The 16,318-nt window shown below is 53.1% G+C and overlaps 1 protein-coding gene across 2 annotated transcripts; it reads left to right on the top strand.

Moving 5' to 3' along the window:
- The first annotated feature begins 248 nt into the window (after positions 1–248).
- On the top strand, positions 249–14,947 carry ZSWIM9 (zinc finger SWIM-type containing 9). Of its 2 annotated transcripts, none has more exons than XM_012446722.3 (4): positions 249–283; positions 1,345–1,631; positions 6,280–6,592; positions 11,974–14,947. In XM_012446722.3, exons 2-4 carry the CDS (start codon positions 1,354–1,356, stop codon positions 14,155–14,157), a joined length of 2,775 nt encoding a protein of 924 aa, XP_012302145.2. In that variant the 5' UTR covers positions 249–283; positions 1,345–1,353; the 3' UTR covers positions 14,158–14,947. The 2 variants fall into 2 exon arrangements, with proteins under 2 accessions (XP_012302145.2, XP_012302144.2); XM_012446721.2 differs by lacking the exon at positions 249–283 and adding an exon at positions 419–593 and having other exon boundaries at positions 11,974–14,427.
- The last annotated feature ends 1,371 nt before the right edge of the window (positions 14,948–16,318 follow it).

Raw genomic sequence — 16,318 nt, forward strand, 5'->3', positions numbered from 1 at the left:
CTCCCGAATGGGAGGAGGGCGGGAAAAGGGGTGAAGTGAGGCGAGCCCTCCCGCAGAGCACACTGGGAAAATGCCCCAAGCTTTCCCTCGCCCTGGATGAGCGGGTGTGGCTAAGTATCCGAGGAGTGACTGGCGGGTAAAAAGGAAGGATCGGTGGAAGCGCCAGCGCGAGGCACGGCGGGAAGAGAGGCGGGAGGCAGCGCAGGGCATCCCGGGAGCAAGGGCCGGGCCAGGCCTGGGCGCGGGGTATTGTGGGAGGTGGACGCCGCTCCGGGGCGGGTAGGTGAGTGGGGAGAGGCGGGAAGGGTGCACATCTTGGGGAGGGGAGAGGCACAGCTAGGTGGGCGGCGGGGCTAGAAGGGGCCGCAGCAGGCGGGACGGGGAGTAGGAGCGGCGGGAGCGGGCTGGATGGGGCTGCTCAAGGGAAGACGCGCAGCTGGACGTGGGGGGAGCATCTGGGGTGAAGGAGCCCATCCGAGGACGAGGGGCCTTGTCTAGAACGAAGATGCATATTGTGGGGGATGGTGGGTGTAGCTGGGAGGAAGGGCCCACATCTGGACTGGGGTCCGCAGCTGAGGAGCCGGGGACCACAGGTGAATATTGGTGACACTTCCGAGGAGAACTAGCCACAAGTGGGGCACACACCTGTAGGCGACGCATCGATCACTGCATGTGGCGAGCATATCTGGAGATGGGAGCCCCTCAGGGAAGTCTTAGCCACAGCTGCTTGTGGCGAGCTACAGGGTCATATCGGGGGAGGGGCAACAGCTGCACACCAGAGACACATCTGGGGAGTGCGGAGCCACAGGTGCATGAAGCATGTGACTGGGTCCCGGGTCCGTGGCATGCATGTGGGAGCACATCTGGAGATGGAGCATCTTTGGAGGGGTCACAGTCAACTGTTGACGCATGGAAGGGGGAGTTCCAGATGAATACGAGCACTAGAGGTTACCCTTGGGCGAGAGACCTGGCTGGAAGGGGAGAAGGTTTTAGCTGGAGTTTGAGAACACAGGGTGTCCACGGCTGAGCTTAAGGGTCGTATTTTGGGAGAAGGGATTCCAACTGTACCTAAGGGTCACATCTGTGGAGGAGGAGACGAAGTGGAATTAGGAATCAAGATGACAGGCTCCAAGTGAACCAGGGATAAGGCTGTGGGAGGAGGCCAAAGAAAGGTTGCAGGTTTATATCTATATATTTGAAGAGAAAAACGGGCATGTCCGACCCCCGCACTACCCACCTTGATAGAGGCACCAGCACCCACAGGGCAGGCCGAGGATGGAGTAGATGAGATACCCCGGTTGGGGATGGGTCTGATAGCCACCTGTTCTCCCCTCCTCCACGCAGGCCCCCAGGATGGAGCAGCCGGAGCCCCCACCCGGAACGGCGGCGGCGGGGCAGGAGGAGCAGGAGCTGCGGGAGCGGGCTTTCTTCTCGTGGGCAGAGTTCAGCCGCTTCTTCGACGCGTGGTGCCAGCAGCGGCTGGCGCTCTTCTTCGTCAAGAACTCCATGCACCTGGCGCGCTGCCGCTGGGCCAGCGCGCCCCCGCTCTACACGCTCATCGACGTGCTCAAGTACAGCTACGTGCGGCTCGTGTGCAAGGATGTGCGTGCGCCCAGCCGGCCCGCCGTGGGGTGCGTGAACCTGAGCCACCATACTGCTGGGGCGGGGATGGGGGCACAGGAGGAGGGCGGGGGCCGGTGGGAGATGGGCAGAGAACACTCAGAGATGCAGACGGAGAGAAGTGGACTGAGACAGCCAGATGCACCTTGCAAAGAGGCGGGAGTCAAGGAGGGACGTGTACTGAGAGAGAGAAGAGGAGCTGGAGAGACAAAGGCACTCACTGACCAAGAAAAGGTGTAGGCCCCGACTTACAGACTTTTTTTTTTTTTTTTGAGAGGGAGTCTTACTCTGTCGCCCAGGCTGGAGTGCAATGGTGGTATCTGGGCTCACTGCAACTCCCCCTCCCAGGTTCAAGCGATTCTCCTGCCTCAGCCTCCCAAGTAGCTAGGACTACAGGCACCCGCCATCATGCCCAGCTAATTTTTGTATTTTTGTAGAGACAGGGTTTCACCATGTTGGCCAGGCTGGTCTCGAACTCTTGACCTCAGGTGATTCCCCCCCGCCTTGCCTACCAAAGTGCTGGGATTACAGGCATGAGCCACTGCGCCCAGCCAAATTGACCCCAATTTTATTTTATTTTATTTGAGACAGATAAAAGAAACTCTCTGCAACTGCTCAAAGCAGAGTCTCTCCAGTGTCACAGTCCAGGGACAGCCCATGAGCCCAGGTCAGCCCATGAGCCTCAGTCTGTTTCCACGCTGGAGTGCAGTGGTGCGATCTCGGCTCACTGCAACCTCTGCCTCCTGGGCTCAAGCAATTCTCCTGCCTCAGCCTCCCAAGTAGCTGGGATTACAGGCGTGCACCACCACACCTGGTTAATTTTTATATTTTTAGTAGAGAAGGGGTTTCACCATGTTGCCAGGCTGCTCTTGAACTCCTGACCTCATGATCCATCTGCCTTGGCCTCCCAAAGTGCTGGGATTACAGGCATGAGCCACCTCACAGCACCCGGCCTGACTCCAATTTTAAACAGGGATTATTCCCCACACAACGTTAGGTTTCTAGCTGCCATTGGAACACCGGAAGAGGTGAGCCCGTGTTTCCATTGGCAGACAGGCACCCCTCTTGGATAGGGCTTTGCTGCCCAGGTTTGCCCCAGACCCTGCCACTCTCTGCTGCCTCATGCCTGCCACTGTCATTTCCTTGTTTTGCCTGCCTGGCCCCAGCAGGTGTGTGAGTTTGAGACTCTAGGCTGGGGCGCTGTAGACAAGTGCAGAGCACTTAAGAACACAGGCTCTGCCTTCAGGCTGCCTGAGACAAGCTCCACCGCTTCCTGGATGGGTGTCTTTGGGCAATGGACTTCACATCGCCAAGCCTCAGTTTTCTCATCTCTGAAATGGGGTTATCATGATACCCGCTTCCCAGGGCCATTACGAGAATGCCGGTGAAATCATGCAGGAGAAAGACACTTACCCCTGGTGCCTGGAACATGGGGTGGCTGGTTAAGTGAGAGCTGTTACAGGATTCAAGAGCATGGACTCTGGGTCACTGCACTGTGGATGCTGCTGAGTGAGTGACCCCACCTCTCTGTGGCCTCAGTTTCCTCCTGTGGAAAATGGGGGACATAACAGTATCTATCTCATAGGTAAATAATTCAGAACGGCGTCCAGCACAGAGTAAGCATGCTGTAACAGCTCCTTTCCCCCGTAGTTAAACGTGTATTGTGAGATGACTGTTCTAGCAACTTTTCTTCTCACAGCTTGTTCTAGAAACAGAGACTCAGAGATCTGAAAGTGGAACAGCATCAAACACACACGTCACCCACAAACCTAGAACGTTAGAGCTCGCAGGAAGCTCAGGCCTCACCTGAAACCCGTGAACAGAACCCAATTCAATGTGGCAAATACTTACTGAGCATCCACTATGTGCATGCTCTTCACTGGACATTCGGAAGCCAAAGCTGATCTTGCCCTTGAATAGCTCAGAACTTAATGGGGGAGACAAATACCAAAAAAAAAAAAAAAAAAGCAGATAGTGGCCCATAGTCGGAGTGAGATTGAGGGGGAGATGAGAGGAGGATACAAAGGGAGTGGCCAGCTCCACCTGAGAGCATGCTGGGTGGTTCCGGAAGGCTTCCTGGAAGAGGTAACCAGTAAGCAGAACCTTGAAGAATTCTGTTGCTATGTTTGTGTATGTATAGTATTTGACCTAACACACACACACAAGGTACTAGGTACTTTGTGTAGGTACTGTCCCGAGTGTTCTAATCAGAGACAGCCAAGGAGCAGGAGAGACAGGGCTGTGGATGCACAAGGACAGTGCCCTGGGTACACCCCTGGGACTGGGTAGATGATGAGATGGTCCCTGGATGGGGAGTGGGGGAGCCGGTGGTTGATAAGCCCATTGAGGAACGCTGTCTTGGACCCATCATATCTGGATCCCCCACTCTCCCCAGCTGCTCAAAGCAGGGCCTCTCCAGTGTCACAGCCCAGGGACAGCCCAGGAGCCCAGGTCAGGCTGGAGAAATTAGTGTGTAAGGAAAGGCTGGAAATGAGGCTGGAGTGATGTCCAGGCCTGGACCTGGCAGGGCTGAGTCCAGGGATTGGGGATTTATTTGCTGGGTGGTGGGGAGCCCTAGAAGGCTGTGAATAGGGTGAGTTCTGGGTGGAGGAAGATCCCTGTGGGGCTGTGTGGGAAACGATCTGGGGAGAGAGAGAAGGGATGCTAAGCAGGAGGCTGGGGCTTAGGGCGCAGGGGACACAAACACGAGCATTCTTCCTGGCCACTCCTTCCCCCTTTCCAGAGGTTGCACAGTGACACTCTCCAAGCCACCACTCCTGCAGCCTCAACTCTCCAGCTCCAGTTCCTCCCCCGTCCTTTCTCTCATCACTTCCCTCCCTGAACAGAACTGCACAGCCTTTCTCAATACACACCAGCCTCTGAGAACACAAAGATCTTGAAAACCTGAAAGATCAAGACTAAATGGGTAGCCAGACATGGTGGCTCACACCTGTAATCCCAGCACTTTGGGAGGCCGAGGTGGTCGGATCACTTGAGGTCAGGAGTTTGAGACCAGCCTGGCCAACTTTGTGAAACCCCATCTCTACTAAAAATACAAAAATTAGCCAGGCGTGTGGCAGGTGCCTGTGGTCCCAGCTACTTGGGAGGCTGACACAGGAGAATCACTTGAACCCAGGAGGCAGAGGTTGCAGTGAGCTGAGATTGTGCCACTGCACTCCAGCCTGGGCGACAGAGTGAGACTCTGTCTCAAAAAAAAAAAAAAAAAAAAAAAAAACAAATAAATGGGTAAGTGGAAGGCAAAACAAAGCAAAGCAACGGGTCCTTCAAAAAAAGTTTTGAAAATTGGCCGGGCGCGGTGGCTCACACCTGTAATCCCAGCACTTTGGGAGGCCGAGGCAGGCGGATCACGAGGTCAGAAGTTCGAGACCAGCCTGGCCAACATGGTGAAACCCCATCCCTACTAAAAATAGAACAATGAGCCGGGTGTGGTGGCATGTGCCTGTAATCCCAGCTACTTAGGAGGCTGAGGCAGAATCGCTTGAACCCAGGAGGCGGAGGTTGCAGTTGCTCTCCAGCCTAGGCAACAGAGTAAGACTCCATCTCAAAAAAAAGGAAAAGAAAGAAAATAGCAGCTACTATTTCTGCATTGTTTACTATGCACTAGCCCCTTTTCTAACTACTTTACACAATTTAATTCTCTTATTTAGCCCTCTTGACAAGCCTGAGAGACAGTATTACTATTAGCCCCACTTTCCAGGTAGGAAAACTGAGGCACAGAATGCTTAACGATTGTTCCCAGGATAACACAGCCGCTAAGCGGGAAAACCAGGATCTGGACCCTCATTCTGGTTACTAAGCCCATGCCTTTAATTACTACCCTCCTGCCTTTCTTTCTCACTTTCTCTTTCTCTCTCTTCCCCTCATCTTTATTTCAATCATTCAATCCTCTGTGTGAGGGTCGAATGTGTCATAGGTACCCTAAAGATGTGTTGATTCTGGGCACCAGCCTATCTGTCCCTTCATCCAAGAGATTTTTGGGAGCTCCTGCAATGTGCAAGGTGTTTGTTTTAGATGCTCAGCTATCTGTGGGGAGTGTACATTACAGATGGAAATAAATACAGATCCCTACATATGATGGACCCTGCCCTAACCTGGATATGGTCAGGGAAGACTTCCTGGAGGAGGTGATGCTGGCTGTGAGACCTGAAGGATGAGTAGGAGATGACTAGGTGAAAAGGGAGAGGAATGTTTTATGAAAAGAGGAAAGAACATTGTGGAAATGCAAAAAAAGTGGACGGGTAGGACTTGGTGCTGGATGTTTTCGATGGAATGAAGACCATATCCCAGGGTAGGTGTGCCAGGGTTTGTAGATTACATCATGGGATTCAGTCATCGAGTCATCACATATTTACTGAACCACCTCCAGAGGCCAGGCTTTACCTGTATTAACTTTTCATGCACATAACAATTCTATGAGGAAGGTATGATGAGTGGGACCTCCCTTTTAACCTATGAGGAAACTGAGGCACAGAGACTTGAATTTACTTGCCCAAGGTCACACAGCTGGCATTTTCTTAAGGCCCTCTACTCCTCTATGCCTGAAAATTAAATTCTTAAGTTAAAAAAAAAAAGGAGAGTGGAAAGGAAGAAGAGGGCAGCAGAGTGACGTGACCACAGTGGCGGTCCTTTCTCCCACAGGCGTCCCCAGCCCGGCTGCCCCGCCTTCATCATCGTCAAGCTGAGCCCGCTGCGGGACCGCCTCGTGGTGACGGAGTGCCAGCTGACCCACTCGCACCCGGCCTGCCCGCTGGAGTTTGCCTACTACTTCCGCCCGGGCCACCTGCTGGCCAACGCCTGCCTGCCAGTGCGCACCACCAACAAGATCTCCAAGCAGTTCGTGGCCCCAGCCGACGTGCGCCGCCTGCTCTCCTACTGCAAAGGCCGCGACCACGGGGTCCTGGACGCCCTGCACGTGCTTGAGGGCCTCTTCCGCACCGACCCCGAGGCCAAGGTGGGGTCTCGGGATAGGCAGGAGGGGGGGCAGGGGAGAGCCACGCTGAAGAGTCGTGGTTCATTCATTCCTTCATCCGCCCTCCCATCCCTTCACTCCTTTCCTCCATTCATCTGTTCATTCATTCAATGAGTAAGTACCGAGGCACTGGGGACGCAGCAGCAAAACAGACACACATGGTCTCTGTCAGCGGCGCTCTCACCTTCTAGTGTAGCTATCCAATAGAACTTTCCTCCTTGAAGGAAACGTTCTGTGTTTCTGCACTGCTCAGGATGATAGCTCCCAGCCACACGTGGCTATTGAGCCCTTGAAATGTGGCCAGTACACTGAGGAACTGAATTTATTTTAATTAATTGAAATTTAAATAGTTACTTATGGCTCTTGGCTACCTTGCAGAGGTAACTGCTAGAACCACCTTGCAGTTCGAGCGGGAGAAGCCAACAACCGCCAAATACATGCAAATATGATCTAACGTCACTAGGGACTGAGTGCTAGCAAAGAGAGGAGCCGCAGGGATGCCAAGCGCTATGTACGTGTTTTTTTTTTAATTCTTTTTTTTTTTGAGACCTCAGTGTCACCCAGGCTGAGTGCAGTGGTGCAGTCACGGCTCACTGCACCCTCAACGTCCCAGGCTCAATCAGTCCTCCCACCTCATTCTCCCAAGTAGCTGGGACAACAGGTGTGCACATCACACCCAGCCAGGTTTTTAGTTTTTGCAGAGATGTTGCGGGGGGTCTGCCTATGTTGCCCAGGCTGGTCTTGAACTCCTGAACTCAAGCAGTCCTCCTGCTTTGGCTTCCCAAAGTGCTGGGGTTACAGGTATGAGCTACCATGCCTGGCCTATTTATATTTTTATTTAAAAATTGAACTGCACAAATAGAAAATGCACAAATAATAAGTATTTAGTTTGATGAGTGTTCACAAGGGGAGAACACACCTGAACCCACCACCCACATGGAGAATTAGAAGAAGGGAAAGCGCCATGTCCTGTAATGTGACGGAGCGATGAGTATTATAAAGGAGAGGCCAGGCACAGTGGCTCACGCCTGTAATCCCAGCACTTTGGGAGGCAGAGGTAGGGGGATCATGAGATCAGGAGATCAAGACCATCCTGGCCAACATGGTGAAACCCTGTCTCTATTAAAATACCAAAAAAAAAAAAAAGAAAATGCTGGGCATGGTGGCACGCCCCTGTAGTCCCAGCTATTCAGTAGGCTGAGGCAGTAGAATCACTTGAACCTGGGAGGTGGAGGTTGCACAGAGCTGAGATCACGCCACTGTACTCCAGCCTGGCAACAGAGTAAGACTCCGTCTCAACAACAACAAAAAAAATCAAAAAGAAGAAACCCTGATTCAAGCTACCAGCCCAAGCCCAGTCCTCTGTCCCGACATAATGTCAATAATAATTTTAGCTAATGTTTATCAAGCACTTACTATATGCCAGGCACTACCCTAAGTGCTTTCCGTACTATAACTCATTTCAGTCTCACCAGAGCCCGATAAGGAAACAGACCACCATTCTCATCACCGTTTTACAGACAAGAAAACCGAAGCAAAGAGAAGTCAAGTAACTGGCTCAAAGTCACACAGCTATTTAGTGACAGAGCTGGGCTTCGGACCCACACAGCCTGGATCCAGACCCATGGTCTTCACCGTGGGGACACACACACATGTACTTCCTACTCTGCTGGTCCTTGCTGACCTAGTAACTCTCACCCACTGCCCACCATTACATACATAAGCCTCAGCTGTTCGTCCCTGGAACCACCCTCTGTAGGATTGCTCCTATGCAAAGCAGCTCATTCATAAATTAGAGCCTTCCCTGGAAAGGGATTGACTTTTCATTTTGAAGACTGTCTTGGAATCTAGGCTCAACCAAGGTTGGCTCCTGGGTCTGTGTTTTGGCCTGCCTTAATACCATTAAAAGAAAGGAGGAAGGCCGGGTGTGGTGGCTCATGCCTGTAATCTCAGCACTTTGAGAGGCCGAGGCGGGCGGATCACGAGGTCAGGAGTTTGAGACCAGCCTGGCCAATATGGTAAACCCCTTCTCTACTAAAAATACAAAAATTAGCCAGGCGTGGTGGTGTGCGCCTGTAGTCCCAGCTACTCAAGAGGCTGAGGCCGAAGAACCGCTTGAACCTGGGAGGCAAAGGTTGTAGTGAGCCAAGATCGTACCACTGCACTGCAGCCTGGGTGACACAGCGAGACTCTGTCTCAAAAAAAAGAAGTTCTAGGAGAGACAGAGAGTGAAGCAACATTTAAATATTTACTTTTTGAATATGTCATATATTCACCTGGTTCTAAAAAGCGTATGTGGCGAAAAGTCTTGTCACCTCCTGTCCCCCAGGTCCCCTCTGCCCCGACCCCAGAGTTATCAGTGGCTTATAAATCTTATCTGGCTTTCTGTCCTATGGACCAGCACTGCCCAGTGGAACTTTCTACAATGATAGAAATGGTCCTTATCCAGGCTGGGCATGGTGACTTGCGCCTGTAATCCCAGCACTTTGGGACTCTGAGGCAGGTGGATCACCTGGTGTCAGGAGTTCAAGACCAGCTTGGCCAACATGGAGAAAACTGGTCTCTACTAAAACTTCAAAATTAGCCAGACATGGTGGTGGGTGCCTTTAATCTCAGCTACTTGGGAGGCCGAGGCACAAGAATCACTTGAACCCGGGAGGTGGAGGTTGCAGTGAGCTGAGATTATGCCACTGCACTCTGGCCTAGGTAACAGAGTGAGACTCTGTCTCAAAAAACAAAACAAAAAGCAAGCAAGAAAGTGGTTCTTACCTGCATTCTCCAATACAGAGGCCACTGGTCACACATGGCTATGGAATACTTAATGAGGCCAGTGTGACTGAGGAATGAAATTTTCATGTAATTTATTGAAATGTAAACAACCTAATGTGGCTGGTGGGTTCTGGATTGGACAGCACCTCTCTGCACATATACAGGCCAATTTGCATGTCTGTATTTTTAACTTTATTTCTTTCTGTCTTCCCCACCCCCCACCCCCTGCAAGGCAGCCTGTTGTACACACTGTTTTGTTTTGTTTTTTTGAGACAGGGTTTCACTCCTGTCACCCAGGCTGGAGTGCAGTGGCACGCTGTTGGCTCACTACAACCTCTGCCTCCTGGGCTCAAGTGATTCTCCTGCCTCAGCCTCCTGAGTAATCGGGATTACAGGCATGCACCACCACACCTGGCTAATTTTTGTATTTTTAGTAGAGACGAGGTTTTGGATCACAATCAAGTGATCCACTCACTTTGGCCTCCCAAAGTGCTGGGATTACAGGTATGAGCCACTGCACCCAGCCTGTACATGCTGTTTTCCATCTTGCTTTATACGTTGGGGAGTGCCAGATGTCATTGTCTTTTGTTCGTCCTCTGGGACTGGTCAAATCCCCCTGAGAAAACTCCTCCAACCTCCTGGCTGGGGGTGAAGGGCAGGCTGCCAGCTGTGGGAGCCACACCAGGGCAGAGGCAGGGAGCTGGCAGGCATTCAGTCAGCAAGTTGCATTCAGTCCCCGGAGAGGGGAATTGGGATTTGGAGGTCTAGCTGCTGCTGAAACAGCCCTCAGTTAATTTTTATTTTCCCTTGCGCGAAACTGGCCTAGTGTTGCCAGCTCCTTTGGAGGACTTTGCTACTGGTTCTCAGCATCCCCCAGTTGCTGGCTTAGGATTCATGGGTTTTTGGGGGGTGGGGTGGGGTGGGATAAGCATGTCTGGCTGCTTTCCAGTTTCCAAAGTCCTGTCCCTGTCATATTGCCTCTGTCTTTTTTTTTGTTTTTTTAAACCATTTAAAAAATAGACGTACTTGAGGTTCAAGAAAGAAACTAGAGAGGTATTCAATCCATCACTTTTACACAGAAGTTTCACCTTTTTTTTACTTATAAAATCTACTGAAAGAGTTCGATATTATTAATGTATTAATAATATAAGAGTAATATAACAATATAATGTAATAGATAACTAATATGATATTAATATTATAATATGTAATTCATATTATAATATGTAATATTAATAATACAATAGGTGTAATGGCTCACATCTGTAATTCCAGCACTTTGGGAGGCCAAAACGAGAGGATCACTTGAGCCCAGGAGTTCAAGACCAGCCTGGCCAACATAACGAGCCCCTGTCTCTACAAAAAATTTAAAAAATCAGGCATAGTGGCATGTATCTGTAGTCCCAGCTACTCGGGAGGCTGAGGCACGAGGGTTGCTTGAGCCCAGGAGCTTGAGGCTGCAGTATGCTATGATCACACCACTGCACTCCAGCCTTGACAACCAAGTGAGACCCTTTCTCAAAATAAATAAATAAATGAAAAGCTTTAAATTTTCATCCCACGGCTGGGCGCAGTGGCTCACACCTGTTATCGCAGCACTTTGGGAGGCTGAGGCAGGCGGATCACCTGAGGTTGGGAGTTCAAGAGCAGCCCAACCAACATTGAGAAACCCCGTCTCTACTAAAAATACAAAATTAGCCGGGCATGGTGGCGCATACCTGTTATTCCAGCTACTCTGGAGGCTGAGGCAGGAGAATCACTTGAACCCGAGAGGCGGAAGTTGGGGTGAGCCGGATCATGCCATTGCACTCCAGCTTGGGCAACAAGAGCAAAACTCCATGTCAAAAAAAAAAAAGTTTCATCCCAATCCTAATCAAGCAACAATTAAATGGTCTTTGTACTTCCCAGCTGTCTTCCAAAGGAAGGATTATTTTGTAAAAAGTGCCTGACACTTCCTGAGCTGGGGTTGCTCTCTGGATCTTTGGAGGGGGTCAGACAAAAAGGATGTGCCCAAATTATGGGCAAGATTGTTGACACCTTTTTTTTTTTTTTAGACGGAGACTTGCTCTGTCACCAGGCTGGAGTGCAGTGGTGCGATCTTGGCTCACTGTAATCTCTGCCTCCCAAGTTCAAGCGATTTACTTGCCTCAGCCTCCCGAGTACCTGGGACTACAGGCGTGTGCCACCAGGCCCGGCTAATTTTTGTTTTGTTTTGTTTTGAGACAGATTCTCACTCTGTCACCCAGGCTGGAGTGCAGTGGCACAATCTTAGCTCATTGCAACCTAATTTTTGTATTTTTAATAAAGGCAGGGTTTCACCATATTGGCCAGGCTGGTCTTGAACTCCTGACCTCAAGTGATCCGCCCGCCTCGGTCTCCCAAAATGCTGGGATTACAGGCGTGAGTCACCGCGAGAGTCTGTTTTTAACCATTTCCCTGCACTGCCCCCTGCCGCTCAAAAGAATAAATGCATATGCAGGCAAGAATGAATGAGTTCCCATTTCCGCAGAACGGGAAACCGAGGTCGAGGAGCTGGGCGGGGAGACCCCAGCATCCTCTGACCTCTTTCCTTACCTCCCTGCGCCCGCCCACAGGTGAAGCTGGTGTTCGTGGAGGACCAGGCGGTGGTGGAGACAGTGTTCTTCCTGACGTCGCGCACCAGGGCGCTGCTGCGGCGCTTCCCGCGTATGCTGCTGGTGGACCGGCTGCCGGGGCTGCAGGGCGCGCTGGATCTGCTGGCCGTGCTGTGCGTGGACGGCGCGGGCCGTGCGCGTCAGGCTGCCTGTTGCGTGGCGCGCCCGGGCACGCCGAGCCTGCTGCGTTTCGCGCTCGCGTCGCTGCTGCAGAGTGCGCCAGACGTCAAAGGCCGCGTGCGCTGCCTCACCGCCGGGCCGGAGGTGGCGGCACAGCTGCCTGCGGTGCGCCAGCTGCTGCCCTGCGCGCGCGTGCAGATCTGCCGCGCGCAGGGCCTGGAGATGCTCTTCAGTAAGGCGCAGGAGCTGGGCGGCGCTGGCCGTGAGGACCCGGGCCTGTGGTCGCGCCTGTGCCGCCTGGCTGGCGCGTCGTCGCCCGCCGCCTACGACGAGGCGCTGGCCGAGCTGCACGCCCACGGCCCGGCCGCCTTCGTCGACTACTTCGAGCGCAACTGGGAGCCCCGCCGCGACATGTGGGTCCGCTTCCGCGCCTTCGAGGCGGCCCGGGACCTGGACGCGTGCGCCCTGGTGCGAGGCCACCGCCGGCGACTGCTGCGCCGTCTCAGCCCCTCGCGTGGCGTGGCTCAGTGCCTTCGGGACCTGGTGGCCATGCAGTGGGCCGACGCGGCCGGGGAGGCGGCGCCCGAGGGCCCCGATGGCGGGGGGCTGTGGCTGGAGGGTGAGCCGCGGTGGGGGGCCCAGGTGGAGAACGAGAGGGTGAGGGGCCTGGAGACAGGCGACTGGGGAGGGGTTCCGGAAGAAGGAAGTATTTGGAGGGGGGCCCAGATGGAGAAGGAGTGGGCCAGAGGACTGGAAACCAGAGACTGGGGCGGGGCTCCGTTAGAAGGTGAGAAGGGGAGGGCGCTGCAGATCAGAGACTGGAGAGGGGGCCAGTTGGAGAATCAGAAGCCCAGGGGACTTGAAGGGGTTGTCTGGAGAGGGTCCCAGTTGGAGAAAGGGCACCAGACAGGGCCAGAGATTAGAGACTGGAGGGGGCCCCAGTTGGAGAGTGAGAAAGATTGGGGACTGGAAGGTTATGTCTGGAAGGGGGCCCAGTTGGAGGACCAGGCACTAAGAGGATTGGAAGGGTATTCCCGGAGGGTGGCCCAGTTGGAGGATCGCAGGAGTAGGGTGCTGGAGACCACCAACCAGAAGGGGACCCAGTTTGACTATGAGAGGGCCAGGAGTCTTGAAGGAAGCCCCTGGACGGGGGCGAAGCTGCATGATGATAGGGCGCTGGGGCTGAGAACTAGAGAATGGAAGGGGCCACAGTTGGACGTAGAGAAAGGGAGGGGGTTGGAGGTCAGAAACTTGAGGGGGATCCCTTTGGAGAAGTCCCTGGAGTTGGCCCCTGAGAACGGAGACCAAAGGGGCCCCCAGTGTGAAGATGAGAGGAGAGGGCCGGAGACGGCAGAAGACAGGGGAGCGAGGGTGGGGGCCAAAAGAAGAAGGGGTCTGGAGGAGGTCGTTCTGGTCCAGCTGGGGGACACGAGGGTCACGGGCATGGAGAATGGAGATGGAGGGGGAGCCCGGTCCGTGGGCCCCAAGAGCCGAGCTGGACGAGGGATGGAGTGGGGAGACGCAGGAGGGCGGTGTCTCGGGCTGGGGAATGGAGTCATGTGTGGTACCCCGGTGGGGACTGTATTGGAAGGCAGCCCAGAATGGGCAGCGGCGAGGAGTGAACACCTGGCTGCAGGTGAGTGCCTGCAGGAAGGAGGCGAAGACAGCCCTAGGGAACCAAAGAGGCTTTGCCGGCCCCCGGGAGAGGAGGAGGTGGACTGGGAACCCCTGGCCAAATTCCGAGCAGCCTGCGGGCCAGAGCTGGCAGACCTGGTGGCTGAGGAGTTGGCCTTCGCTAGGCAGCATGGGACCCGGGGTTTCCACTGGACCGGAGCTGGCTTTGCCCTTAAGGACGGCACCTCAGACTTCTTCCTGGATGGGGCCCTGACACGCTGCAGCTGCTCAATCCACGCCGCCCGCCGTCTGCCCTGCAGACACCTCTTTGCAGCGCGCCTCCTCACTGGGGCAGCCTTATTCCACATGGACCTGCTCAGGGATTGCTGGGGGAGAGCCCCAGAGCCCTGACACTTCATGCCTCTGCCCACCACCCTCCAATGGGAGGGTCGGGGGGCATTCTTCGATCCCAAAGATAATAGGGCTGAGGCCAAGGAGACCGCTGCAGTCCCCCTGGCCACCTCCTGGGTCAGCCAGGGACCTCCTCATGGCAGTTTGCCTCTCTGGGTCCAAGGGCAAGCTGACGGTGGTCTCTGAGGTCCTGGAACCACAGCTGGGGAAGGTGTTGATGGCCGGGGCGGATTCTGAGGGCTTCCCTCTGGAGAGGAAGTGTGTGATGGGAGGTGTAGACAGGGTCAGGCCGGGGCAGAAGGAAGGAAAGGGGCAGAGCTGGGGGGAGGGTGAGGAAGCAGTGACAGGGGGAGTGTCTGGCAAGAGTAGACTGGCCAGTCTAGGGAGTGCAGAGGGTGATGGGGGGAAGGGAGAAAGTATGGAAGACAGATGAAGGAGGGGAGGTCAGCAAGAAAGGATAGAAGGGGTAGCCAGAAATGGAGGAGAGAGGACAAGCAAAGAGGCAGAAATGAAGACGTGGAAAAGCTGGTGGGGCAGGAGAGGAAGGGACGGGATATACGAAGGGGAGGAAAAAAGAGAGGAGACAAAGGAAATGTGTGGGAGATGGGTAGAGAAGAAATGGATCGGGGGTGCTTTTGCTGTTTCGCCAAGACCTGGACACTTGGACCACCTTCGCCTTCTGAAGAGAGAGTAGGGAGGGCACTGGGAGTCGGGAGAGTCTCCAGCAGGGGAGGGGAATTATTTGGACTATTGTGCTTCAGAATTGGAATAAAACAATCTTATTTTGGTTTCCGTGATGAGTTCTTGGCTTCTGGGCTTGGGTGGGAGTCCCAGATCCAGGGAATAGTTGAGATGGTCCAGCGTTCCTTCATTCCTTCTACCAACAAGGCCTCCTGGGGCTAGATGGCTAGAGGAGCCACAGTGAATTCATCTCCACAGCAACTCAAGCTTCATCCTCCATCATCTGGACCAGGGCCTCCCAGTGGCAACTTCTCGACGTGAGTCAATTCTGCCTTCAAATGACTGACTCATGCCAAATGTCCTGGCCACAGAATGGGCATGTGACCCATTCCTGGCCAACGAGTCTGCTCAGGTTGAGGTGGGAGGCTTATTTTTCTATTTTTGTAGAGACAGGGTCTTGCTATGGGTTGCTCAGGCTAGCCTTGAACTTCTTGACTCAAGCGATCCTCCTGCCACAGCCTCCCAAAGTGCTGGGATTACAGGTGTGAGCCACTGTGCTGAACCTAGGAGGCTTTTTTTTTTCTATTTCTTTCTTTCTTTCTTTTTTTGAGATAGAGTCTCGCTCTGTTACCCAGACTGGAATGCAGTGGCACGATCTCGGCTCACTGCTACCTCCAACCTCCCAGGTTCAAGTGATTCTCATGTCTCAGCTACCAAAGTAGCTGGGATTACAGCTGTGTGCCACCATCCCTGGCTAATTTTTGTGTTTTCAGCAAAGTTGGGGTTTCACCATTTTGGCCAGGCTGGTCTCGAACTCCTGACCTCAGGCGATCTGCTCGCCCCACTGGGATGACCGGCATGAGCCACCGTGTCTGGCCTAGGAGGCTTCTAATAAAGGTTCTCTTGTTCCTAAGAAGACCTAGCATGACATGATCAGGCCTAGACCTGCTGCTGACGACTTTGGCATGGTGTGATAATGAAGTCCACACTGAGGATGACAGAGCTGAGATGAAGACAATCTGGATCTTTTTTCATGCCTAAGTTGAGTCTCTGGAGTCTGCTCAACCATGGGGCTTCTTCAGTAAGATACATATGTATATTTTTTTAGAGACAGGGTCTCACTCTGGGGAAGAAAGAAATGAAAGGAAAGGAAGAGATAGAGATAAAAGAAAGAAAGAAAAGAAAGCAAAAGAAAAGGGAGAGAAAGAAGAAAGAAAAGAAAAAGACAAGAAAGAAAAAGAAAAGAGAGAAGAAAAAAGTAAAAAGAAAGAAAGAGAAGGAAAAGAAAGATGAAGGAAGAAGGAAAGAAAGGAAGGAAGGCGGGAGGGAGGGATTCTGGGGAGTCAAACACAACAGCAATTGAATGCAGACCAAATCCAAAACTTCTCCACATGCCTGTTTTATCATTAGATTCTTAGATGTGGGTTATCTTGTTAGTGATAGGAAACTGATTTAATTCGTTAATTCATTCATCAGATAA

This window comes from Aotus nancymaae, unplaced genomic scaffold, assembly GCF_030222135.1.
Source record: "Aotus nancymaae isolate 86718 unplaced genomic scaffold, 86718_ANA_hifiasm-v0.15.2.pri h1tg000028l, whole genome shotgun sequence".
Taxonomy (NCBI): domain Eukaryota; kingdom Metazoa; phylum Chordata; class Mammalia; order Primates; family Aotidae; genus Aotus; species Aotus nancymaae.